General features: G+C 38.4%; 1 protein-coding gene across 6 annotated transcripts in view; it reads right to left on the minus strand.

Moving 5' to 3' along the window:
- The window catches only part of PER3 (period circadian regulator 3), a 64,368-nt gene that overhangs the window by 3,990 nt on the left and 32,994 nt on the right, over positions 1-27,384 (minus strand). For 4 of the 6 annotated variants that reach the window (XM_060283577.1, XM_030879682.3, XM_060283571.1 and 1 more), the window contains 5 exons: positions 16,695-16,937; positions 15,687-16,357; positions 14,198-14,309; positions 1,433-1,616; positions 708-858 (listed from right to left, as the gene is read on the minus strand). In XM_060283577.1, the coding sequence (XP_060139560.1) occupies positions 708-858; positions 1,433-1,616; positions 14,198-14,309; positions 15,687-16,357; positions 16,695-16,937 (1,361 nt within the window). Of the gene's footprint in view, positions 1-241; positions 352-707; positions 859-1,432; positions 1,617-14,197; positions 14,310-15,686; positions 16,358-16,694; positions 16,938-27,384 lie in introns of all 6 variants that reach the window. The other 2 variants (XR_009558742.1, XM_060283569.2) reach the window with 2 other exon arrangements.

The raw sequence follows: 27,384 nt of genomic DNA on the forward strand, positions 1-27,384 counted from the left end.
GTTTGTGCAGAGGGCTTGGTTCCTGAACCCCCTGAGGATACAAAAATCTGTGGATGCTCAATCCTTATATAGATGACTTGGTACAGTCAGCCCTCTGCACTCGAGGGTTCCGCATCCTTGGATTCAACCAACTACAGATTGAAATTTGAACTGTGGATATAGAGGGCTGAGTGTACAAATTATTTAGTATCTGTAAACCTCACTTTGTTGTTATTGGTAAAGCAGGGATAATAACACCTACCACAGAAGCAATTGTGAAGATTAAGATTTTCAGCGGGATCATGCAATGCACAGTCGGCCCTCTCTGCAGGTTCCACATCCACAGACTCAACCAACCATAGATCGAAAATACTTGGGGAAAAAAATTCCAGAAAGTTCCAAAAAGCAAAACTTAAATTTGCAGTGCACCAGCAACTATTTACATAGAATGTACGTTGAATTTACAACTGTTTAAATAGCATTTACATTGTATTAGGTATTATAAGTAATCTGGAGATGATTTAAGGTATACGGGAGGCCATGCATAGGCTACATGCAAATACCACGCCATTTTACATGAGGGACTCGAGCATCCGCAGATTTTGGTACCCCAGGGGGTCCTGGAACTAGTCCCCTGCAGAAAACGAGGGATGACTGTACACTAAGCGCCCAGAACACTACCTGGCACAGAAACAGCAACACATGACAGCTGTTATTACTGGGCTTACCTGGATGTCTATTTCCTGAGGGATCGTCTGGCTCTGAATCCAGGAACGCACATTGGCCAGCTCCTCCCTTTGTCCGTGAGAAAACTGCGGCTGCCGCCGCCTCATGCTTTCCAGGTTTTCTAGGTCTTCTTTCAGTACAATTTCTTTAACCCTGAAAACAAACGAACAAACAAACAAAACCTTCACAGTCCTAAATAAGGCACAGGGTCCTTATCTTGTGATCTAAGAACAGCACTTCTTTTTACTTTGTGATATACTTTATATTTCTTGTTAGTATGTGACGTACACATCAAAAATATAACAACTGACTCATTTCCTTGTCAGATTGGTAAAGCTAGGCCTCTTTCTCTTGATGGCGAATACCTGTATAGTGTTTTAATGAGTCATATAGAAGAAACAGATTTCCTTTAGGTCTTCTCTTCTTTTAGAATGAGAGAAAAAAGTCCAGGCTCTAAAAAAAGTTCTCGTCCCTGCGGGCTGTCTTGGAAAGCACTGCCTCTCTTTGTTTTCTTGTCTCAGGACACATAACATATTTATACCGTCACTACCACTACAACCATTGTTTTAAGAAATCATTTGTCTTTTGACTTCAAATGAATGAATTTGAAAATACATTTCTCTAAGGATATGTATAAAAACATTAAAAATCACTTTGTATTAAAAAACACACTTAAGAAACCATAAAACACTTATATAAAGGTGGGTCTTCTAACATGCTTTCTTACCTCTCAGGCACCTGATACGTCATCAGAATGCACTCAGGTGTTTGTTCTATCATTCTCCAGATGGACTCTTCAGCTAAGTTGGGAAATGTTTCTTTTTTCTGTACATCCTGAGATTGCTGCCCATTTTGCAAGATTTCAGAAGAATAATCACTAGTAGCAAAGTTTATACTGCTGCCACTGCTTCCTATCAAAAATCAACAACAAAAAAATTTGAAAATACCTGTCAGGGGCTGATTTGCCAAACTGGCCCTCATTCTCCAAAGACTTTGGCAACTAGCTGGTAGGGTCCTTCACCACCCAGCGCAGCCATCATCCCAGGTCACCTCAGCCTTCCAGTTCCTCGATCTTCCCAAGATCTCCTTCTCAGTCTTCCTGAACTAGCCTCCTCCCAAGGCCATTCCTTGTTTGTTCTCATCACCCACAACTGCTCCATCTCCAGCTCCGTCTCCAAAATCACCAACCTCTCAGCTTCAATTTCTTGTTTCCTTGTTCTACTCTTCCAACTACAAATTTGGAACCGTGCCTTAGCCATTCTGCTTAGAGCCCAAAGCCCATCATTCATTCAGTAGCACTCTGCAATACCCGAGACTTCTTTTTCCCTTTAATTTTCCACAACTATCAAAATGTAACTCTGATAAAGCCATTTATCAATTCTGTTCTTATCTAAGCCCAAGTAGCCAAAGGCATAGAGAAAGTCATGTATAACAGGGTGCACTGGTTCTACAGTAAATTCATCACCACCAGAGGATCATCACAAAGCCCGTAATCCTGGTACAGCTCTGTGGTCAGCACACGAGTCTCTCCCCAGCAGGATTATCTTCTACTCCTCTATTTCCTCCCTCACTCTCACCTAGTTTTTAAGAAAAAAAAAGGAAGCCACTGGAAAGGAAATTCATCATCCTGATACCAAACATAAACGTACTCCTATCTACATTCTCTCCTCACCGTCCTCCTGTTACCACAGAGAAGCCGTCCATCCGTCCCAAGGCCCAGCGCTTTATGGCTCTTATGGGGCCTCATGGACCATTCCTTTCCTATCTTGCCTGTGACCCTTCAAGGTCCTTCTCATTGACTTTGGAACAATTAAAACAACACAAAACAAAGTACCTCTCTAAGTAATTAAAACAACACAAAACAAAGTACCTCTCTAAGTTTTTTTTTACCTTTAAAAAAAGGGTATGGGTAAACATAAAAGACATTTTTCCTCATTAGAAAAATCTCATTAAAAGGTAACTGTTTAAGGCAAAAACAGTAAAACTTCTATTGTGGGGTTTAGAATACATGCTGAAGTAAAGTGTATGACAGAAATGGCAAAAAAGAGGGAAAATGGAAGTACTCTGTGTTAAGGTTCTTAGACATAAAGTGATAGAATAGGTATAATATGTGAAGGTAAACTGGGATAAGTAAAAGATGCATGTGTAAATCCTAGAGCAATGACTAAAAAAAAAAAAAGGAAAAAAGGAAAAAAAAAATAAAAGAATAGCTGGGAGGCCAATAATGGAGAGAAAACGGAATCATTAAAAATACACAATTAACCCAAAAGGAGGAGGGGAAGAGAAAAAAGGAAGAAAGAGCAAATGAGACAAACATAAAACAAGTAGTAAGATGGAAGATTTAATTTAAACCTGATCATATCAATAATCATATTAAATGTAAATGGTCTAAGTACTCCAATTAAAAGTCAGAGACTGTCACATAGATAAAGAAGCAATACCCAACCATACACTGGTTACCAGAAATCAACTTTAAATATAAAGACACAGATAAAAGTAAAAAGATGGAAAAAAATATTCCATGTAAACACTATCAAAATAAAGCTGGAGGAGCTACACTGATATCAGACAAAGTGGACATCAAGAAAGGTACATTTCATAATAGAGAAACCAATTCATCAAAAGCACATAATCTTAAATATGTATGCAACTAATAAAAGAGTTTCAAAATACATGAAGCAAAAACTGATTGAACAGCAAGAAAAAAATAGACAAATTCACAACTATAGGTGGACATGTTAACAGCCTTATCTTAATAAATGAGAAAACAAGTAGATAGAAAATCAGTTAGGATGTAGAAGGCTGAATCAACATTATCAGCCAACTTGACCAAATTTACATTTACAGAAGAATGCTACTCAACAACTGCAGAACACACATTCTTTCCAAGTGCATATGAAACATTTATCAAGACAGACCGAATTCTGGACTATTAAACAAGCCTCAGTAAATTAAAAAAAAAATACAAAGAATGTTGTCTGACTGCAATTAAGTTAGAAACCAATAAAATACCTGGAAAATCCCCAAATATTAGGAAATAAATACATGTCTAATAACCCATGGTCAAAGAAGAAAACATAAGGGAAATTATAAAATATTTTGTACTGAATGAAAATGAAAACACTCATACAAAAATTTGAGGGATGCAGCTAAAGCTGTGCTTAGAGGGAAATATAAAACGTTAAATGTTTATATTAGGAGGGGAAAAAAGGGTCTCAAATCAATGCTCTAAGCTTCCACCTTAAGAAATTAGAAAAAGAGTGAATAAAATCCAAAGTAAACACATGAAATAATAAAGATTAGAGCAGAAATCAATAAAATACAAGACCAAAAAAAATAGCAAATAAACCCAATGAGATCAAAAGTTGCTTCCTTGAAAAGTTAATAAAAGTGGTAAACATAGAGCCAGAATGATAAGGAAAAAGTAATAATATCAGCAAATAGAGAGGAGACATTAGTATAAATTCTAAAGACATTAAAAGGATAGGGACTATTATAAATAACTTTATGCCAATAAATTCAACAACTTAGATGAAATGGACAATGGATTTGTATCATCTTGAATGATACAAATTACCAAAGATCATTCTTTGGAAGAAATAGATAACCTGAGTCTATTAACCATGTCTATTAAAAAAAATCAAATTTGTTTTTAAAAATCCTTTCATCAGGAAAACTTCAGGCCCAGATAGCTTCACTATTTGTAGAATTCACCAATTCTACCAACCATACTAAGGAAGATATAATATCAACTCAATACAAACTCTTCCAGAAAATAGAAGAGGAGGGAACAGTGCCCAACTCATTTCTTTTGTTAGGCCAGTATTATCCTGATACCAAAACCAGATAAATACATCATAAGAAAAGAAGACAATGGACCAATATTTCTCATAATAGGTGCAAGAATCCTTAAAATATTAGGATATAGAATCCGTAATATACAAAAAGGATAAAATAGCATGACCAAATACAAGATTAATTTAATATTTGAAAATTAGTTAATGTAATTCACCATATTAACAGAACAAGGGAGAAAAACCATATGGTTAATCTCAGTAGCGGCAGAAGGGCTTCCCTGGTGGCAGGGGTTAAGAATTCACCTGCCAAGGCAGGGGACACAGGTTCGAGCCCTGATCTGGGAAGATCCCACATGCCGCAGAGCAACTAAGCCCGTGTGCCACAACTACTGAGCCTGAGCTCTAAAGCCCGCGAGTCACAACTACTGAGCCCACGTGCCACAACTACTGAAGCCTCGTGCCTAGAGCCCATGCTCCACAAGAGAAGCCACCGCAATGAGAAGCCCGCGCACTGCAACGAAGAGTAGCCCCTGCTCACCACAACTAAAGAAAGCCACGTGCAGCAACGAAGACCCAATGCAGCCAAAAATAAATAAATACATTTATTTTAAAAAATAGATGCAGAAACAGCATCTCTGTAAATCTGCAGCAGAAAGGAACTTCCTCAATCTTGCTGAAGGCCATTTAAGGAAAACCTACATTTAACATCATACTTACTGAAACTGTGACAGATTTCCCCCTAAGACGATGAACAAGGCAAGAATGTCTGTCTAACCACTTCTATTCAATACAGTAAGTCCTCTACATACGAACGAGTTCCGTTCTGAAAGCACGTTCCTAAGTCCAATTTGTTTGTAAGTCCAACAAAGTTAGCGAGGTACCCAACTAACAAAATCGGCTATATAGTACTGTGCTGTAATAGGTTTATAATACTTTTCACACAAATAATGCATAAAAAACAAACACAAAAAATAAAAAAAACATTTTTAATCTTACACTACAGTCCCTTGAAAAGTACAGTAGTCCAGTACAACAGCTGGCATACAGGGGCTGGCATCGAGTGAACAGGCAAGAAGAGCTACTGACTGAAGGAGGGAGAGGAGGTGGGAGATGGTAGTAGAGCTGAAGGGCCGTCAGCAGTAGGAGACGGAGGGCAAGCTACAATGTCACTCATGCCTGATGCTGACGGAACGCACGTTCCCACCTTTGAAAATTCGCAACTTGAAGGTTCATATGTAGGGGACTTACTGTACTATATTGGGGGTCCTAGCCAGTCCAAAAAGGAAAGACAAATAAATTAAGGTATACAGATCAGAAAAGAAAAAGTAAAACTATGGCAAGTTTTGAGAATACAAGTGCGAAACACAAAATTTGATTGGCTTTCCATATGCTAACAACAAGCAATTGGAAATTGAAATTTTAAAATGCCATTTACAATAGCATCAAAATTACAAAATCCTTAGTGATAAATTTAGCAAAGTAAGTGTAACCTGTACACTGAAAACTACAAAACATTGCTGAGAAAAATTAAAGACCTACATAAATAAACAGATCACACTCGTGGATCAGAGGACTCAATACTGTTAGGATAATAATTCCTCCCACATTGGTCAGTAGATTCAACATGATGTCAATCAAAATCCCAGCAGGCTTTTGTGTAGGAATTAAGAAACTGATTCTACAACTTATTTATTTTTAAATCTTTTTTTTTTTATCGAGGTAGCATTGGTTTAGGACATTTATAAGTTTCATGTGTACATTGTTATTTCTACTTCTGTATACACTACAGCGTGCTCATCACCAAAAATGTAGATTCCATTACCATACATTTGACCTCCTTTACCCACTTGGCATCCCCCTTTCCCTCTGGTAACCACTATTCTGTCCTCTGTACCTACAGAGTATTTGTTTTTGTGTTTTTCTTCATTTTTTCGGTCTGTTTGTTTTTTATATTCTACACATGAGTGAAATCATACAGTATTTGTCTTTCTCCTCTGCTTTATTTCACCTAGCATAATACCCTCGCAGTCCATCCATCTTGTTGCAAATGGCAAGGTTTCCTCTTTTTTATGGCTTAATAGTACTCCATTGTGTGTACTGTATATAGATGTATTTTAAAATTAAAAAAATGTTTAATATACATCACTTCTTTATTCATTCATCCATTGATGAGCACTTACATTGTTTCCATATCTTGACTACTGTAACTAATGCTCTGATGAACAGAGGGATGCATATATCTTTTTGAATTAGTGTTTTCATTTTCTTTGGTTAAATACCCAGAAGTGGAATAGCTGGATCATATTGCAGTTCTGTTAATTTTTTGAGGAGTCTCTATATGTTTTCCATAGCAGCAACACCAATTTACGTTCCCACCCACAGTGTATGAAGGTTTTCTTTTCTTCACGTCCTTACCAATACTTGTTATTTCTTGCCTTTTTGATAACAGCCATTCTAATGGATATGAGGTGATAATCTCTTTGTGGTTTTGAACTGCAGTTCCTAATAATTAGTGATGTTAAACATCCTTTCATGTGCTTGTTGGCCAACTACATGTCTTCTTTGGAAACATGTCTATTCAGCTCCTCTGCCCGTTTTTTAATCGGGTTGTGTTTTCTTGTTGTTGGGTTGTATGAGTTCTTTATGTATTTTGGATATTAACCTCTTATGACTTGCAAATATCTTCTCGCATACAGTAGGTTGTCTTTTCATTTTGTTAATGGTTTTCTTTGCTGTGCAGAAGTTTTTGTTTCCACTGAGGAGATATGTTAGCAGAAAGATATTGCTAAGACTGATGTCAGAGAGTGTACTGCCTGTTTTCATCTAGGAGTTGTATGGTTTCAGGTCTTACATTCAAGTCTTTAATTCATTTTGAGTTAATTTTTGTGCATGCTGTGAGACAGGGGTCTAGTTTCCATTTTTTGTATGTGGCTGTCCTGTTTCCCCAATGGCATTTACTTAAGAGATTATCCTTTCTCCATTGTATGTTCTTTGCTCCTATGTCATAAATTAATTGTCCATATATGTGTGGGTTTATTTCTGGGCTCTGAATTCTGTTCCACTGAGCTATGTATCTGTCTTTCTGCCAATACCATGCTGTTTTGATTACTATAGTTTTGTGATATAGCTTGAACTCAGGGAGTGTGATACCTCCAGCTTTGTTCTTTCTTCTCAGGATTACTTTGGCTATTTGAGGTCTTTTGTGGTTCCATATACATTTTATAATTTTTTGCTCTGTTTCTGTGAAAAATGCCCTTGGGATTTTGATAGGGATTGTACTGAATCTGTAGATTGCTTTAGGTAGTATGTACATTTTAACAATGTTAGCTCTTCTAATCCTTGAGCATGGAACATCTTTTCATTTATTTCCGTCTTCTTCAATTTCTTATGTTTTTCAGTATGCAGGTCTTTCACCTCTTTTTGTTAAATTCATTCCTAGATATTTTATTCTTTTTGTTGTGACTGTGGGATTTTCTTAATTTCTCTTTCTGCTCATTTTTAGTGTATAGAAGCACAACAGGTTTTTGTACGTTGATTTTGTACCCTGCAAATTTATTATATTCATTTATTATTTCTAGTAGTTTTTTTGTGTGTGGAGTCTTTAGGGTTTTCTATATATAAAATCATATCATCCGCAAATCGTGTTAGTTTTCCTTCTTTTACAATTTGGATGCCTTCTGTTTCTTTTTCTTGCCTAACTGCTCTGCCTAGGACTTCCAATAGTATGTTGAGTAAGAGTGGTGAGAGTTGGCATCCTTGTCTTCTTCCAGATCTTAGAAGGATAGCTTTCAGCTTTTCACCACTGAGTATGATGTTAGTTGTGGGTCTGTCATACATGGTCTTTACTATGTTGAGGTATGTTCCTACTATACCCATTTTATAGAGAGTTTTTAAAAATTATAAATAGATATTGAATCTTGTCAAATGTTTTTTCCACATCTCTTGAGATGATCATCTGATTTTTATCCTTCTTTCTGTTAATCACAGTGTTTCACATTGACTGATCTGTGGATGCTGAACCATCCTTGCATCCCTGGAATAAATCCCACTTGATCATGATGTATGATCCTTTAAATGTATTTGCTAACCTTTTTTTTTTTTTAAGCCTAATTTTATTTTATTTTATTTATTATTATTTATTTATTTATTTATTTTTGCGGTACGCGGGCCTTTCACTGTTGTGGCCTCTCCTGTCACGGAGCACAGGCTCCGGACGCGCAGGCGCAGCGGCCATGGCTCACGGGCCCAGCCGCTCCGCGGCATGTGGGATCCTCCCGGACCGGGGCACGAACCCGCGTCCCCTGCGTTGGCAGGCGGACTCGCAAACGCTGTGCCACCAGGGAAGCCCTGCTAACCTTTTTTCAGGATTTTTACATTTAGGTTCATCAGAGATACTGGCCTGTAATTTTCTTTTTTTGTGTGGTGTCCTTGTCTGGTTTTGGCATCAGGCAATGATGGCCTTGTAAAATGAGTTGGAAAGTGTTTCCCCCTCTTCAGTTTTTTTGGAAGAGTTTTGAAAAGCATAGGTATCAAATTTTCTTTGAATGTTTGGGAGAATTCCCCTGTGAAGTTGTCTGGTCCTTGACTTCTGTTTATTTGGGACGTCTTTGATTACTGTTTCATTCTCTTTACTAGTAATCAATCTATCAAGATTTTCCATTTCTTCATGATTCAGTCTTATAAAGCTGTATGATTCTAAGAATTTGCCCATTTCTTCTAGGTTGTCCAGGTAGTTGGCATGTAGCTGTTCACAATATACTCGTCTAATCCTCTGTGTTTCTATGGTATCATATTTCTCCTCTTTCACTTCTGGTTTTATTAGGCTTTATCCCTTTGTTTCTTAATGAGTCTAGCTAAAGGTTTGTCAATTTTGTGTCTATTTCATTTCTTCTCTGATCTTTATGTCCTTCCTTCTACTGACTTTGGGCTTCGTTTGTTCTTCTTTTTCTAGTTCCTTTGGGTGTAAAGTTAGACTGTTTGATATTTTTCTTGTTTCTTGAGGTAGGCCTGGATTGCTATAAACTTTCTTCTTAGTATTGTTTTTGCTGCATCCCATAGGCTTTGACATGTTGTATTGTCTTCAGGTATTTTTTGATTTCTTCTTTGATTTCTTCATTGACTCAATAGTTGTTCAGTAGCATGTTGTCCAGTCTCTACGTATTTGTGAGTTTTCCAGCTTTCTTCTCATAGTTGATTTGTAGTTTCACAGCACTGTGATTAGAAAAAATGCATGATATAATTTCCATCTTCTTAAATGCACTGAGACTTGTTTTGTGTGCCAACAGATGATCTATCCCTGAGAAAGTTCTATGTGGACTTGAGAAGAATGTGTATTCTGCTGCATTTGAATTGACTATACAAATCCATGAATCCACCTGGTCTAATGTTTCATTTAAGGCCACTGTTTCCTTGTTCACAGGACATCTATTCATTGATGTAAGAGGAGTTTTAAAGTCCCCTACTATTATTGTGTTGCTGCAAATTTCTCTTTTTAGGTCTGTTAATAATTGCTTTGTGTATTTTAATGCTCCTATGCTAGGTGCATAAATATTAATAACTGTTATATCTTCCTGATGACTTGTCCCCTTCATCATTATATAATGTCCATCTTGTCTCTTGTTACCTTTTTTGGCTTGAAGTCTATTTTCTCTGATATATGTATGGCTATACCACTTTCTTTTGGCTGCCATCTGCTTGGAGTATCATCTTCCATCCCTTCTTTTGTGTCTATGTTTGTCTGTTGAGCTGAGATGGGTCTCCTGGAGGCCGTGTATAGTTGGGTCTTGTTTTGTAATCCATCCAGCCACTCTGTGTCTTTTGATTGATGAATTCAACTCATTTACACTTATGGTGATTATTGGCAAATGAGGACTTAGTACTGCCTTTTAATCTTTTGTTTTCTGGTTGCTCTATTTCCCCATTGTTTCTTTTCCTTGTGTTTCTGTCTGCCATTTTGGTTTGGTGGTTTTGTATGATGTTCTTCTCAGTTTTTTTTTTTTATGTTTCGTGTCTCTGCTCTAGATTTATGTTATGTGGTTACCATGAGGTTTGCATAAAATACCTCATAGATAAAATAGTCCTTTTTATGCTGAGAGCACCTTATCTCCATTTACCTATACAGGTCTGTCCTTTTCATCTTCCCCTTTTATGTACTAGTTGTCACAAATTATCCCTTTTAAGTTGTGAGTTTGTTGCCAAATTGAAGTAGCTATAGTTATTTTTGCTGCTTTCCTTCTTTTTAACTTTCATGCTGTAATAATGTATTTAAAAACCTATTCTGACTGAGTTGTGATTTTTCTGATTCTATTTTACCTAACTCAAGGTTTTGTGTACTTTTGCCTTTTCATTTCAGGCAGAACTTTTGCCTTTTCATTTCAGGCAGAACATTTCTTGTAAGGCAGGTCTAGTGGTGATGAACTTCCTCAGCTTTTGTTTGTCTGGGAAAGCCTTTATTTCTCTTTCATACCTGAAGGGTAACGTTGCTGGATAGAGTATTCTTGGCGGACAGATTTTATATTTCAGTATTTTGAGAATGTCATTCCACTCCCTCTTGGCCTAGAGTGTTTCTGTTGAGAAAACTGCTGATAGCCTAGTGGGGGTTCCTTTGCAGGTTATCATCCTTTTTCCCCTGGCTGCCTTTAAAATTCTTTCTTTGCCATTGACTTTTGACAGTCATGGAGAAGAAGGTCTTTTTGTGTTGAGGTAACTAGGTCTTCTCTTAGCTTCATGGACTTGTATATCCAGTTCCTTCCCCATGCTCGGGCAGTTCCCACTTATTATTTCTTTATATTCTCTATTTATCCTTAATTTTTGCCATTTTAACTGCAATGTGCCTTCGTGTGGTCCTCTTTGGGATTCTCTGTTCTTCTTGGACTTGGATATGTTTCCTTTCCCAGGTTAGGGATATATTCAGCTATTATATCTTCAAATATGTTCTCTGCCCCTTTCTCTCTCTCTTCTCTTTCTGGAACCTCAAAAATGTGAATGTTAGTATGCCTGGTGTTGTGCCAGATGTCTCACACTGTCCTCACATCTTTTTATTCTTTTTCCTGTTCATCTTCAGTGATTTCCACTACTCTGTCTTCCACCTCACTGGTCCATTCCTCGGTACCATTTTGTCTACTGTTGATTCCTTCTAGTGTATTTTTCATTTCAATGATTATATTCTTCACCTCTGTTTGGTTGTTCTTTATATTTTCTAACTGCTAAAACTTCTAATTTCTCTCTCTGTTCATCCATTCTTCTGAGTTCTCTGATCATCTTTACAAACATTACCTTGAACTCTTTCTTGGGCAGATGGACTATCTCCACTTCACTTAGCTCTTCTGGGGTTTAAATCTTATTCCTTTGCTTGGAACATGTTCCTCTGTTGCCTCATTTTGCCTAACTTGCTGTTTTTATTTCTGTGTATCTGGTAGGTTGGTTGCTGGTGTGTGGGCTAGGTCCACAGGCTACGGGGCTGTGGTTGTCCTGGGGTTGGTGTTCGCCCACTGTTGGGTGAGGCTGGTTCCAAGGCTAGAACAGGCTCATTGGTGGCTGGGATAGGGGATTCTGGGTCTGGTGCATGCCCTCTGGTAGGTGGAGCTAGGTCCCAGGGTCTCTGCGTGCAGGGGCCTGGGTGTCCCAGATCTAGTGCCTGCCCAGTGGTGTGTGGAGCCTGGTCCTTGGCCCTCTGGTGGGCAGGGCTGTGTCCAGGGGAAGGTGTGGGCTCAGGGGGTCTTAAGGCTGACTGTCTGCTGTTGGGTGGGGCTGTGTCCCTGCCCAGTTAGTTGCTTGGCCTGAGGCGTCCCAGTCCTGGTGCCTTAGGGCTGGGGGGGTAGGGTGGGGCTGGGTCCTGTGGCTAATAAGCTACAACAAGGATTCCCAAATGGCGCTTGCCAGCAACAGAGTCCATGTGGCAGAACGAGCTCCCAGAAATGGCTGTCACCATGCCTATGTCCCCAGGGGTGAGCTCCAATTAACTGCTTCCTGCCTCTTGGGGAGACTCTCCAAGATCAGCATGTGGGTCTGACCCAGGCTCCTTTCAGATTACTGCTTCTGCCCTGGGTCCTGGAGTGGGTGAGATTCTGTGTGAGCCTTTTAAGAGTGGAGTCTCTATTTTCCACAGTCCTCTGGCTCTCCCAAAAGTAAGCACCGCTGGGCTTCAAAGCCAAAAGTTCTTGGGGCTCATCTTCCTGGAGTAGAACCCCCAGGCTGGGGGGCCCAATGTGGGACTCAGACTTTTTGCTCCTTGGGGAGAACCTTGCAATTGTAATTATTCTTCCATATGTGGGTCACCCACCCAGCGTATGGGTCTTGCCTATACTGTGACTCCCCACCACCTACCCATCTCATGGTTCCTTCTTTAAATCTTTAGTTGTAGAAGATCTTTTGCAGTAGGTTCTGGTCTTTTTCATCGACAGGTGTTCTGTAAATAGTGGCAATTCTGGTGTGCCTATGAGAGGAGGTGAGCTCACACCATGTATAAAAAGTAACTAAAAACGGATCACAGACTTAGCTATATAGAAGCTTAATCTCTAAAATTTCCAAGAGAAAACAGGAGACTATCTTAGTGACTTCTAGTTAGGCAAGGACTTCTTTAAAAAGGACAGAAAAGGCACAACTTACAAAAGAAAAAACTGATAAACTGAACTTCATCAAAATTTAAAAACATTTGCTCTTCAAAACGAAGATAAAAATAAAAGATCAAAAAAAAGGCAAGGCACACAATAGGGAAGAAATTTTTGCAAAACAAGTATGTGATAACAGACTTGTATCCAGAATGTATACAGAACTCTTACTACTCAATAAGAAAACTAACAAACCACCCCCCCCAAAACAAGCAACAGATGTGAACACATATGAATGGCAAATAAGTACACAAGAAGACAGCCATCACCATTAATCAACAGTCAATAAAACCACAATGAGGTACCACTGTGTATACACTGGAATGGCTAAAATTTAAATGATGGACAATACCCAGTGTTGGGCAGGATGCACTGCAATTGGAGCTCTCATATGTGGCTGATAGGAATGCAAACGGTACAGCCACTTTGGAAAACAGTTGGCAGTTCCTTATAAAGTTAACCGTATACTTACCATGTGACCTAGCGATTTCACTCTGAGGTATTTACCCAAGAAAAATGAAAACATATGTCCACAAAAAGACTCATACACTAATGTTCACAGCAGCATTATTCATAATAGCCCCAAACTGGGAACAACCGAATAACCATCAACTGACGAACTGCTATCCATACAATGTAATTCCACTTGGCAATAAAAAGGAACAAATTACTGATATACACAATAAGGATGAATCTCAACAGCACTATGCTGACACAAAAGACTGTAAACGGGATGAGTCGATCTATATGAAGTTATAGAAAGAGCAGCATTAAAGTGACAGAAAGCAGACCAGTGCTTGCCAGGAGGTGGGGGATCAGGGCGGCAGACAGACTGCGAACGGTCACAGTCTGGAAACGTTCTATATGGTGACGGTGGCGGCGGTTACACGAATGTAGACAAGCTGCGAGAATTCTCGATTTGCACCCCTAAATTTGGTGAATTTATTGTATGTAAATATACCCCAATAAAGCTTACAAAAAGAAAAAAAATACTTTACTTTCACGCCAGGACCAGAACCAGACAGCCTGTTACCTAGTCACCTCCTGACCACAGAGTGTGAAGGATGTGTCATTTTGATCCACTACCTGCTGCTGCAGAACCAGCTCCCGGCGGAGAAGCCTCATGCAGTGACACTGCAGACAGTTCACTGGTAGTAAAACGATCGTTCTTATTCTCACTGTTGAGACTGACAGGCTGCTAGAAAGTAAGGACACAAGAAAAGATTTGAACATCTCAAGCATCCTATTACAAAGTAACTGGCAGATCTTCAACTTCACACGTTAAACAGAAAAAAAGGTATATACATAACCGAGAAGTAAAACATTTTCAGCCTGCCCCCAGGAATGTGGTCAAAGTTCCTTTATTTATAACATTAAAGATACTACTGCTTTTTGAGCACCTATTACATTCCAGGAACCTTACAGGTATGCGCTTTATTATTATTTTTTTGTCATTCAGAACACATATATTGAACACTTTATATGTTCTAAGAATTGTTCAAAATGCTAATAATATAATAGTGAACAAAACCATGTTCCAGCTATCCTGAGCTTATACTGCATGGGGAGAAGGGCTATATAAATATTATTTAATTTAGTCCTCAGAAAAAGCCATGAAGTCTTAACCTTTCCATTTTTCAAATAAGAAAACAAAGGCATAGAAAGGTTAAATATCTTGTGTAAGCTAAGCCACCTAACCTGTGGCAGAGCCGGGATTGGAAGCCAGGTCTGATTCCGTAGCCCAGGCTTTGCCTTAGGTTTCTAGCAAGTGTACTAATATCAGGCTTTCAAAATCGAGCATACTTTCGTGATTTGGATCATCAGATTCTGAACATTTGTTTAAAATCATTATTACACCTTGAAGGGAAGACTGAAGAAAAACTTTGCGTAAATATTCACGCTTGTCTTGGATCCTATACTAAGTATAGGAAAGTCTTATCCCAAAGTGTAACCTGACAAGTAAATCTGAGAATGCCATTTTAGGTAAAGAGATGAAAAGTTAAAGGAAAGTGACCAAAAATTTTTCGTTTTAAAAAATGACATGTGTAAGTATAAAACTATATAAACTAACTACTTTACTGATAATTAATGACAAAAATGAGCTCCTACCCCCTCCATACAGACCTGGTGTCCTACAACTGTGTCTGAAAAAGTAAAATTGCTCAATTCATGTCTTATCAGTATGGCTTGTTCCTGTCTAACTAGCCCATAACCCCAGTTGTAAGTAAGAAAACACATTTTATAGGCAATGCACACTTAAGTTTAATACCTGGATATCAAATTTTAAAGCAGAGGGGAAATCCAGTTCACAAAGAAAATCTGAAAGACAGCACTTTGGGGAAAACCTTGCCAAGTATGTAAGAACTCAGGACACAGCAGATTCTTTCACTGCAGCTTTTTAAATGGAGTCTGAAGGATATACTGCATGTTTCTGCAGAACAAAGTCTCAACCTCAGCTGTAATACAGTTACCCATCTAGGCCGTTAGTCTTGAGCCTCAGCGCAAAAACCTTAATTTTAATAAGAGGACGCACATTTATTTTCTCTCTTGTGTGTTGAAAGTTAGTGTCACTTACATACTCAGCTTCTGGGGATGCACAGGATCTGGGCCTGTCCTCCTGCAGCAGGTCGAGCTGGAGCGGGGAGCTGCTCTTTGAGTTAATGAGGGGGTGCCCTTCATTCTGGGTCCCCCACTTTCCCTCGCCACTCCTTTGGCTGATGGCTGAAGATGGTGGGTCTGGATTTGGAGGCACTGCTGATACCGAGGCAGGTATTTCAGAAGAGCCTGCTGCTCCCAAGAATGGATATGGGGAGAATGGTGGTAACAAGAGAGGACAGATAGGGGGGTCATGCAGGAAGATGTTCATAAAAGTATCTAAGCAAGCAGAGGGCAGAGCTGGGAAAGACTGCAAGCCATTGGGGAAAGGCGGCTCAGGCAGACTCTGCAACGCAGTTTCTGAGGCTGCACGTTCTCTCCCCAGGGAGGTCATGGTTGGGAGGGGAAGGGCTTGGACGAGGCAAGGTGCCTGGCTGGGAACCACCACTGCAGCCTGGAGCAATGGGCCAGAGGCATAAGGAGAGGAGGTGGAGGAAGGGCACCAGGGCTGTCCATCCTGGGCCTCTCCTACGAGGTGGGGACAGAAGTCATCCTTAGCGCCCTTGCTGTCCGACCACATGAGCAGCTTCTTACGCTTGTGCTTCCCCTTCCTGCAACCAGCGGATCGGATAGGCTTGGAAGCAGAATCTCCTGAAGGGTAAAGAGGAAGGCGTGTTACAGAAAACTAAGCCAGAACAGAAGAGAAGGACAATGTTGATAGATAATTCTAAGTAGATTTTACAAGGAATAAACATTGGCCGATAGTAACTATGTCCACTGCAGGGATGACAGAAAATAGCTCTGAAAAGATGAACAAGATCCTGGGTAAAAGCTGTTGCTATAAAATAAACTTATTTCAGTATCTCTCAATCAGTTTCTTACAAGCAAAACTCCTATACTCCACGCCGTATCTCCCAGTACTCACGTATGATTTATAAATTTGACAACTATGTTGATAAAGGGAATATATTTTCAAAATTTTAACTACCTTGAACATCTGAATATGTAGCTTTGCTCCTGCTTTCTTGCTGAAGATAGGAGCCGTAGGGCGATGACAGAATCCTGTCCCGGAACTGATCCACATAACTCGGCTCTTCCTTCTGCGTGTGGGCTGACAGCACAGCTTTTGTGAGCCCTGTGTGTTTAAACTGTTCTGAGGCCAGTGCAGCTGGGTGTGTGCTGAGGGTCCAGGGCTCACAGGGCAGGGTGCCAAGCTCTGCTGGACTCAATTCTGATGAAGTGGAGGAAGACGGATTTAATTTTAACTCCTACCAGTTACTTTGCATTTATTTACCTTCACTACTTTAGTTGTCTTTCAAGAAATGTTTACAATCATTACAACAGCTGGAACATAAAACCTTCATCAATCTAGCAGATACATTTTTAATTTTTCTGCCTTTCTTTATACTCTTTGTACACGTGTATATATGTTTTAGAGTTGTAATACTCAAGGTACATACTTATTTAAATCTTGCTTTCATTGTAAATATTTTCTATCTCCCTGAACTCTCCAAGAAATTGTTATGTTTGGATTTATTTTTCTTAATATGTAATATACCCACGTGGTTCAAAAATCAGCATGTATTAGAAAGACATTTAGTAGCTTCTCCCTATCCCTGTACACAATCTGCCTAGTTCTCATTTATTCTCCCCACAGAAAACCATTTCTTTTATTTCCTTATATATCTGCCTACTTTCTTTACACATCTATAAATAAGCATGAATACAGATTCTTATTCTTCACCTCCATGTTTACCCAAACGGCATATAATCTTGTACACTAGCCTGCAATGTGTTTTTTCATTTAACAATATCCCTTTTATCAGTGCATCACATATGATGTATTTATGACTTTTTTTGTTTTGTTTTGTTTTGTTTTGTTTTGTTTTGTTTTGCGGTACGCGGGCCTCTCACTGTTGTGGCCTCTCCCGCTGCGGAGCACAGGCTCTGGACGTGCAGGCTCAGCGGCCATGGCTCATGGGCCCAGCCGCTCCGCGGCATGTGGGATCTTCCTGGACTGGGGCACGAACCCGTGTCCCCTGCATCGGCAGGCGGACTCTCAACCACTGCGCCACCAGGGAAGCCCTATTTATGACTTTTTACTAAAGTAAGCATCTGTAGATGGATGCTGAGTTGCTTCTAAACATTACTTCTTCCAGGTACAAAAGACTTTATGGTGGACACTGGTGGGTTCTCCCAGTGTCCATTCCACCTTTCCCCTGCTGTGTGCTACTGAGGTGTGGGTGGGCATGCCCCCATTCTGCTTCCAGAAACAGGCACTGACTAGTGTAAGTCAACACAGCGGAAGTAAGTCAACACTTTGGATTTTGGCCAAGATGGAGGAACAGGGACTAGACTGACCTTCCCATCTGAAACAACCAGGAAGGGACTAAATATATGAAACAATAAGTTCCAAGACACTGAACATCAGGTAACAAAGGAGAGTGACTCTTAAGGGATGGAAAACAAGGTGAGCCCCACATCTGCCTGGCTTACTGCCTTGAGAGTTTCTGAGGAGCAAGGTGGGGAAACCAGGTGAGCCTTGTGGGATCCCTGAGAGCAGAGGCAGAGCTGAGAGTCTGGGGAGGCCACGGTGGCTGGAGTTTTCAGGAAGAGAAATGTAGAGGACAGCTGCACAGAGAGGACTCCAGACAGCTGCAGGGACCCCAGAGTCCTCACCAGTGCACAGATGGGAGGAAAAAAAATCACCTGAAAGAATCAGATCGAAGCTCACACCACCTGGAGAACAGGGCTCACTCCCAACAGCCAGACTAGAAAAACCTCATAATCCCCGGGCATTGGGTAGAATGCTCTGAAGGGTCTTGCCTCAGTAGCAGAGAAGAATTAGGCCTACCCTACACTGCTCTGGTCCAGCCTAACCAATTTTAAAAGCAGAGCCTGAAAAGACCAATCTGTTTCCACATTGCTTAACTGGGTCCCAGAATAAAGCTCAATGGTGCTCACAGCAATACAGAAATATTCAGCACCCAATCACAGTATCTGGCATCCAATCAAAGACTAGGCATGCAAAGAAGCAGGAAAATACAACCCACAATAAGGAGAAAAATTAATCAAGCAAAACCAACCCTGGGCTGGCAGAGATGTTAGAATTGGCAGATAGAACGTTAATAGTTTTATACTGTATTCCATACAGCCACAGGGAAGATTAAATATGTTATATAAAGACATGGAAGATATATTAAAAAACATCCAAACAGAACTTCTGCAATGAAAACTAAAATATGTGAGTTGGAAAATATACTGAATGGAAATAACAACAGATTAGATATTGTAATAGAAAATACTAGTGAACCTGAAGACATAGCAACAGAGACTGTCCCAAAATGAAACAAAGACCTAAAAAATTGAAAAAGACTTAAATGAACAGAGCATCAGTGGACTGTGAGACAACTTCAAGCAGCCTATATACCTATAACTTGAGTCCCAGAAAAAGAGGAAACAGAAAAAATATTTTAAAAATAACGGAAAACATTCTTTTCTATTTGATGGAAACTCTAAACCTACAAATCCAAGAAGCTCAATGAACTCCAAGCACAAAAAACATGAAGAACACTACATCATGGACATCACAAATTCTTTTTTTAAAAATTAATTAATTAATTAATTTTTGGCTGTGTTGGGTCTTCGTTGCTGTGCGTGGGCTTTCTCTAGTTGCGGTGAGCGGGGGGCTACTCTTCACCGCAGTGCGCGGGCTTCTCATTGAGGTGGCTTCTCTTGTTGCAGAGCACGGGCTCTAGGTGCGCGGGCTTCAGCAGCTGTGGCACGTGGGCTTCAGCAGTTCTGGCACACAGGCTCAGTAGTTGTGGCTCATGGGCTCTAGAGCGCAGGTTCAGTAGTTGTGGCACACAGGCTTAGCTGCTCCACGGCATGTGGGATCTTTCTGGACCAGGGATCAAACCCATGTCCCCTGCGTTGGCAGGCAGATTCTTAACCACTGCACCATGAGGGAGGTCCCTCAAATTCTTTAAATTAATGATGAGGAGAAAATCTTACAAGTAGCCAGAAAAAAGACATGCAAACAGTACATATGACAGCAGACTTCCTGTCAGAAACAATGCAAATGAGAAGACAGTGGGGCAGCATCTTTAAGGTAATGAAAGATAAACACTGTCAACCTAGAATTCTACGCTCTGATAAAATGTCTTTAAAACAAGAAGGTGAAATAAAGACATTTTCAGACATACAAAAATGGGAAGAATTCATCATCAGTAGACCTGTACTACAAGAGACAGAAAAGGAATACCCTCAGGCAGAAGGAGAGTGATATCAGATGAATCTACGTAAAGGAATGAAAAGCACTGGAAGAGATAACTACAGGGGTAAACATTTAAACCTCTTTCAAAGATAATAACTATGTAAGTAAGCATAATAACAATGTAGTGTGGGATTTCTAACATATGTAGAAATATATGCCAATAGACAAAGGCCAAAGGGGGGAACTGGAAGTATAGTACTTTAAGTTTCTTATACTATGCATTAAATGGTATAATATCTCTAGAAGGTAGACTGGCAAAAATTAAATATATACATCATAAACTCTAAGCAACCACTAAAATAAAGCCCACGTTAAATACCAAGACATACATAGGTTAAAAGTAAAGGGTGGAAAAAGATATAACATGTTAACACTAATCAAAAATAAAAAAAGAACGCTGGAGTGAATATAGTAACATAAGACAAAGTATATTTTAGAGCAAAGAATAGACAAACGATAAGAAGGTCATTTCACAATGATAAAAGGATAAATTCATCAAAAGGACACAGCAATTCTAAACATTTACGCACAAAGTAAGAAAGCTTCAAAATGCACGAAGCAAAAACTGATAAAATGGCAAGGAGAAATAGACAAGCCCACAATTACAGCCAGAGACTTTAACACTCCTCCTGAGGTACAGCAAGGATTCAGAAAACTGGGGGATAGAGAAGACTTGAACAAGACTATCAACCAACCTGACCTAGTTCACACACTGGGCAGAATAAACATCCTTTCCAAGTGCATACAGAACATTTACCAAGATAGACCATATACAGACCATGAAACAAGCCTCAATAAATTTAAAAGAATTCAAGTTTTGTATTTTCTCTGACCAAAATGGGATTAAATTAGAAATCAATAACATAAAGAGGTCTGGAAAATCTCTAAATATGCTTTCTAAATAATATATGATGATATATGTATATATATGACATTGGTGATAATGTAAATGATTTCAGAGAAGATATAAAAAGGGATATTAGGCAGCATTTGAACATGATGAAAATGAAATGAAATACATCAAAATGTGTGAAATGCAGCTGAGAGTAAAAGAAAAATTTACACTAAAATCCACTAGGGAAGAAATATCTGAAATCAATGATTTCAGCTTCCATCTTAAGAAACTGGAAAAACAAGAGCAAGGTAAAACAAAAGTAAGCAGAAGAAAGGAAATAAGAAAGATTAGAGTAAACATATGTTAAGTATTGTAGAAAACAGAAAAATAATAAAGAGAGAAAATCAATAAAATTTTAAGCTGGCTCTTTGCAGAGAACAGTAAAATTGATTAAACTCTAGCAAGACTGATGAGGAAAAAAAGAGCAGATATAAGTTACCAATTTCAGAAATGATAGCGGAAACATCACTAGAGACCCTACTATCACTAGACCTCAAAAGAATAATAAGGGAACATTATAAACAACTTTTTCCAATAAACTTGACAACTTAGACAAAATCGACCAGTTCTTTGGGACATACACACTAACAAAGATCACTCAACAAGAGGTAGAAAACCTGAATAGCCCCATATCTACTTAAAAAATTGAATTTGTAGTTAAAAACTTCTCCACCAAGAAAACTTCAAGCCCAGATGGCTTTACTGGTGAGTTTGAGCAAACATTTAAGGAAGAAAAAATACCAATTCTACATAAAGTCTTCTAGAAAACTGAAGAGAACAAAACACTTCCCAGCTCATGCTATGAGGCCAGGAGTATCCTGATACCAAAACCAAAGTCATTAAAACAAAAGCAAACAAAATGACAGACCAATCGCTCTCATAAACATAGATCTCGAAATTCTTATGAAAATTTTAGCAAAATGAATCCAATATATAAAAAAGGAAATACATCATGACCAAGTGGGGTTTAACCCAGGAATGCAAAGATATTTTAACATTTAAAATTGAAGAAGACACAAATACATCGAAGGATATTTCGTGCACATGGATTGGAAGAATCAATATTGTTAAAATGTCCATGCTACCCAAAGCAATATACAAATTCAAGGCAATCTCTATCAAAATTCCAATAGCATTTTTCAGAGAAATAGAACAAACAGTCGAAAAATTTGTATGGAAACATCAAAGACCCTGAATAGCCAAAGCAATCTTGAGAAAGAAGAACAAAACTTTTGCCCAGCAAAGGAAATGATCAACAAAATGAAAAGGCAACCAACTGAATGGGAGAAAATATTTGCAAATCATATACTTGGTAAGTGGCTAATATCCAAAATATATAAAGAGCTCATACAATTCAACAGCCAAAAAAACAAAAAAATAAGCAATCTGATTTAAAAATGGGCAGAAAACCTAAAAAGACATTTCTCCAAAAAAGACATACATATGGCCAAAAAGCACATGAAAAGATGCTCAACGTCACTGATTATTAGAGAAATGAAAATCAGAACTACAATGAGATGTCACCTCACACTGGTGAGAATGGCCATCATCAAAAGGTCTACAAATAATAAATGCTGGAGACGGTGTGGAGAAAAGGGAACCTTCCTACACTGTTGGTGGGAATGTAAATTGATACAGCCACTATGGAGAACAGTATGGAGGTTCTTTAAAAACTAGAGTTGCCATACGATCCTGCAATCCCACTCCTGGGCATATATCCAGAAAAGACAAAAACTGCAAAAAGATACATGCACAGCAGTGTTCACAGCAGCAGTATTCACAATAGCCAAGACATGGAAGCAACCTAAATGTCCATCAACAGAGGAATGGATAAAGAAGATGTGGTATATATACACAATGGAATATTAGTCATAGAAAAGAATGAAATAATGCCATTTGCAGCAACATGGATGGACCTAGAGATGATCATACTAACTGAAGTAAGTCAGACAGAGAAAGACAAATATCTTATGATGTCCCTTACATGTGGACTTACATGTGGACTTACATGATGTCCCTTACATGATGTCCCTTACATGTGGATAAAATGAACTTATTTACAAAACAGAAACAGACTCACAGACTTAGAACACAAGCTTATGGTTACCAAATGGGAAAGGTGGGGGAGGAGGAGGGATAAATTAGGAGGTTGGGATTAACATATACAAACTACTATATATAAAATAGATAATCAACAAGGACCTATGTATGGCACAGGGAACTCTACTCAATACTCTGTAATAACTTATATGGAAAAAGAATCTGAAAAAGAATACATATATGCATGTGTACAATTAAATCACTTTGCTGTAGTATACCTGAAACTAACACAACATTGTAAATCAACTATACTCCAATATAAAATTAAAAAACTAAAAAAAAATAAGATAAAAGAAGATTGGTCAAAAGCCAAAATAATAATAATAATGTGCTTGTAAGGATGTGGAGAAAAGGGAACCCTTGGGCACTGTTGGTGGGAATGTAAACTGGTGCAGTCACTTTATAAAACTGTACGGAGGTTCCTCAAAAAACTAAAACTAGAACTATCATATGAACCAGCAAGTTCACTACTGGGTATTTATCTGAAGAAAACACAAACACTAATTGGAAAAGATAAACGCACCTCCACGTTCACTGGAGCACTATTTACAACAGCCAACACATGGAAACCACCGAAATATCCATCAATGGATGTACAGAGAACCTCCGGTCTACACACACACGCACACACACATACAGGAATATTAACCAGCTATAAAAAAGGATGAAATCTTGCCATTTAAACAACATAGATGGACCTTGATGGCATTATGCTAAGTAAAATAAGTCAGACAGCGAAAGACAAATATCATATGATCTCTCTTATATATGGAATCTAAAAATAAATTATTTAAAAAAGTCAAGCTCACAGATACAGAGAACAGATTGGTGGTTGCCAGAGGCGGGGGGTGGGTGAAATGGGTGAACTGTTTTTTTTTTTCAGTTTAAATAAACTGAATGAAATAAAAATAGTTAATTCATCATATTAACAAACTGAAAAAGAAACTAAAAAAGAAAAATCTTATGATTATCTCAACAGGTAGATTTGACAAAATCCAACATCCATTTCTGATAAAAAAAATTCTGAAGATATTAGGAATAGAAGGGAACGTCCTCGATTTGATAAAGTACATTTATGAAAAACCTAGGACTAACATAATTAATGTTTTTTCTCCAAGATCAGGAAAAACATAAGAATAGTTGCTCTTGCAACTTTTATTCAATATTTATTAGAGGTTCTAGCCAGTTCAAGAAGGCAAAAAAACAAACAAATAAAAGATTAAAAAGAAGATTGGAAAAAAAGTAAAACTGACTTTCATAGACATGATCATACATGTAGAAAATCCTATGGAATCGACAAAAAGTTTCTAGAACTAATAAGTGAGTTTAGCAAGCCTGTAGAATAAAAGATTAATATACAACAATCAATTATATTTCTATATATTAGCAACAAACAATTGGAAACTGACATTAAAAATAATCCTATTTATAATATGAAATACTTGAGGTTAAAACTGACAAAAGATATGCAAGATCTGTACACTGAAAACTGTAAGATATTACTGTGAGGAATTTAAGAATACCTAAATAAATGAATAGATATACCAGGTTCATGGATTAGAGGACTCTACATTTTTGAGATATCAATTCTCCCCAAGTTGATATATAGATTCAATATATCAATTCAAATCCCTGCAGGGCTTTTTTTTTTTAATTTAAAAAAAATTTTATTTACTTAATTTATTTATTTTTGGCTGCATTGGGTCTTCGTTGCTGCGTGTGGGCTTTCTCTAGTTGCGGTGAGCGGAGGCTACTCTTCGTTTTGGTGTGCGGGCTTCTCATTGTTGTCGCTTCTCTTGTTGCAGAGCACAGACTCTAGGCACGCAGGCTTCAGTAGCTGTGGCTCGTGGGCTCAGTAGTTGTGGCTCGTGGGCTCTAGAGCGCAGGCTCAGTAGCTGTGGCACTCGGGCTTAGCTGCTCCATGGTATGTGGGATCTTCCCGGACCAGGGATTGAACCCGTGTCCCCTGTTTTGGCAGGCGGATTCTTAACCACTGCACCACGAGGGAAGCCCCGCTGCAGGACTTTTTGAATTAGAATATTCAAAGCAATCTTGAAAATGAACAAAGTTGGAGGATTTACACTACCTGATTTCAAGACTTACTATAAAACTATAGGAATCAAAACTGTGTGGTACTTGGCATAAAGGGTTTATCAATTTTTGTTCATCTTCAGAGAAGCAACTTTGAGCTTTAATTTTCTGTACTGTTTTTTATTTTGTTGATTTCTGCTTTTATCTCTATTACTTCCCTCCTTCTACCTGGGTTTATTGTGTTTTTGGTTTTGGCTTGTTTTATTTTTGGCTAGCTTCTTAAAGTGGAACTTTAGATCCCTGATTTGAGACTTTTCTTCTCCAACATTAGCATTTCAAGTTATTAATCTCTTTATAAATATCTTACTTTTACTGATTTCTAATTGAATTAACTCTAGCCAAAGAGTGTAGTTTGTAAAACATCAATTATTTCAAATTTGAGACTTGTATTACATCCCAACCTATTTTATATCTCAGTGAACATATCATGTGCACTTGAAAAGAATACGTATAATGCAGTTATTGTGTGTTGTGTTCTCTAGATATCAATTAGGTCAAGTGGCTGACCGCACTGTTCAGATCATCTATTTCGTTAAGATGTTTTAACATTTGCAGAAAAGGGGTGTTAAGTTCTTCAACTATGATTATGGAAAGACTTTCTCTGACTCATTCAATTTTTGCTTCATATCTTTAAAGGTCTGTTATGAGTGAAAACACTTCCATGTTTGTTATTTATTAGATGAACTGGCTGCTTTGTCACAATGAAATGTCTCTGGTGAGACTCCCTCCTGAAGTCTATTATTAATACAGGCACTCAGCCTTTTTAGGCGTGTTGTTTGGATTGTGCATCTTCCCCATCCAATTGTTCTCAACCCATTTGTGAATTTATATTTAAATTGTACTCTGCAGACAGCACATACTTGGGTCTTGATTTATTTTTATCTGTTCTGACAATTTCTGCCATTTTATGTAATTATAGACTTGTTGGATTTAGAGCTATTATTTTATTGGTTTGATAGGTTCCCTGGTTTTATGGTTGTTGTTGTTGCCCTAATCGTCCTTTCCTATCCTTCTTTTGGATTATTTGTTTTTAAAAATTACATTTTAGTTTATCTCTTGGCTTTTTAGCTAATTTTTATATCTCATACTCCATCAACCCTGTTATAGATTTTAAAATATCCGTAATGGCAATGGTTTCTGGAGACTAATTGTCAGTGTTTGATTCTCTACTCTGCCACTCGTTTGCTGTGTGACTTTGGGCAAGTTGTTACTTAACCTGTTCGTGCCTTAATTGTTCCATATATAAAACAGAAGTAATAACTTGCAGAGAAATGCATTTGGGGTCATGGTCCTCAGACCCAACTCATTATTAGCATAAGGTATAAACTCCAGGAGTACGGGCTTTCCAGAAAGCAAAAGACAGATGCAGTTCAAGAACATCTGGACTCTGATTCTGCTTTCTCTCCTTAGAATAAAGATGAGCACCTGTAGATGCTGAGACTGGTTTAAGGTCAGGAGAAATGATTATCAGTAAATATCCCTTATTCTTTAAATGAAAGCATGTAGATTGTAGTATAGATTCTTTCAAAACAGTCATATACAACCAGAGTACACAAAGTATAGTGGCACAGTCAAAAAAAGAGCTTTCCATGCTGGGTGAGGCCCTACCTTGCACGGACTCTGTCACTAACAGCTACACGCCCACACAGGAATCCAAAGCACTTAAGAATAGGTACACTAAAAACACGCATCTGCTCCTCTCCTGAGGGACTAGCTCAACTCCAAAACAACTCTATCTGTGGCTAATTAGAAATAATAGAAATAATAGAATAAGATATACAGAAATCATCTAATAGTATAATATAATATCAATAATATAATAAAAACAAACAGAAATAATCTAATCTCACAACAGCTGTCGATCTGGCCTTTTCCCACCAATCCACAATCCACCTAGTAACATAACGTTCTCCACCTCAAAGGGTGGTTGTGAGGATTAAATGAATTAATTTATATGAAGAACTAGGAGAAGGGAATGGTACACAGTCACAGCTCAGCATATGGTAACTTATATACCACTGAAGACTAGCAAAGGTGTTAGACATAATCCGAAAACCTGATTGAACACGTTTGTCACCATTTCCTCATCCACCAAACCCTCATGAATAGTGCAAAAGTGAAAAAGGATAGGAGACAGTAAAAAGGAATAAAAAGAAGACATCAGAATAGTTCACCAAATCATTATGTCAAAGGAAGAGCATTTCAAACATACTGTCCTCACTGTTACCAAACAAAATTTGAATGTATATATGACCCATCTAGTCACAACTACAGTCCAAGTTTGAATTGGACACTTTCTTTCAAGGTCAGCAACAA

Source organism: Globicephala melas, chromosome 1, assembly GCF_963455315.2.
Source record: "Globicephala melas chromosome 1, mGloMel1.2, whole genome shotgun sequence".
Classification (NCBI taxonomy): Eukaryota; Metazoa; Chordata; class Mammalia; order Artiodactyla; family Delphinidae; genus Globicephala; species Globicephala melas.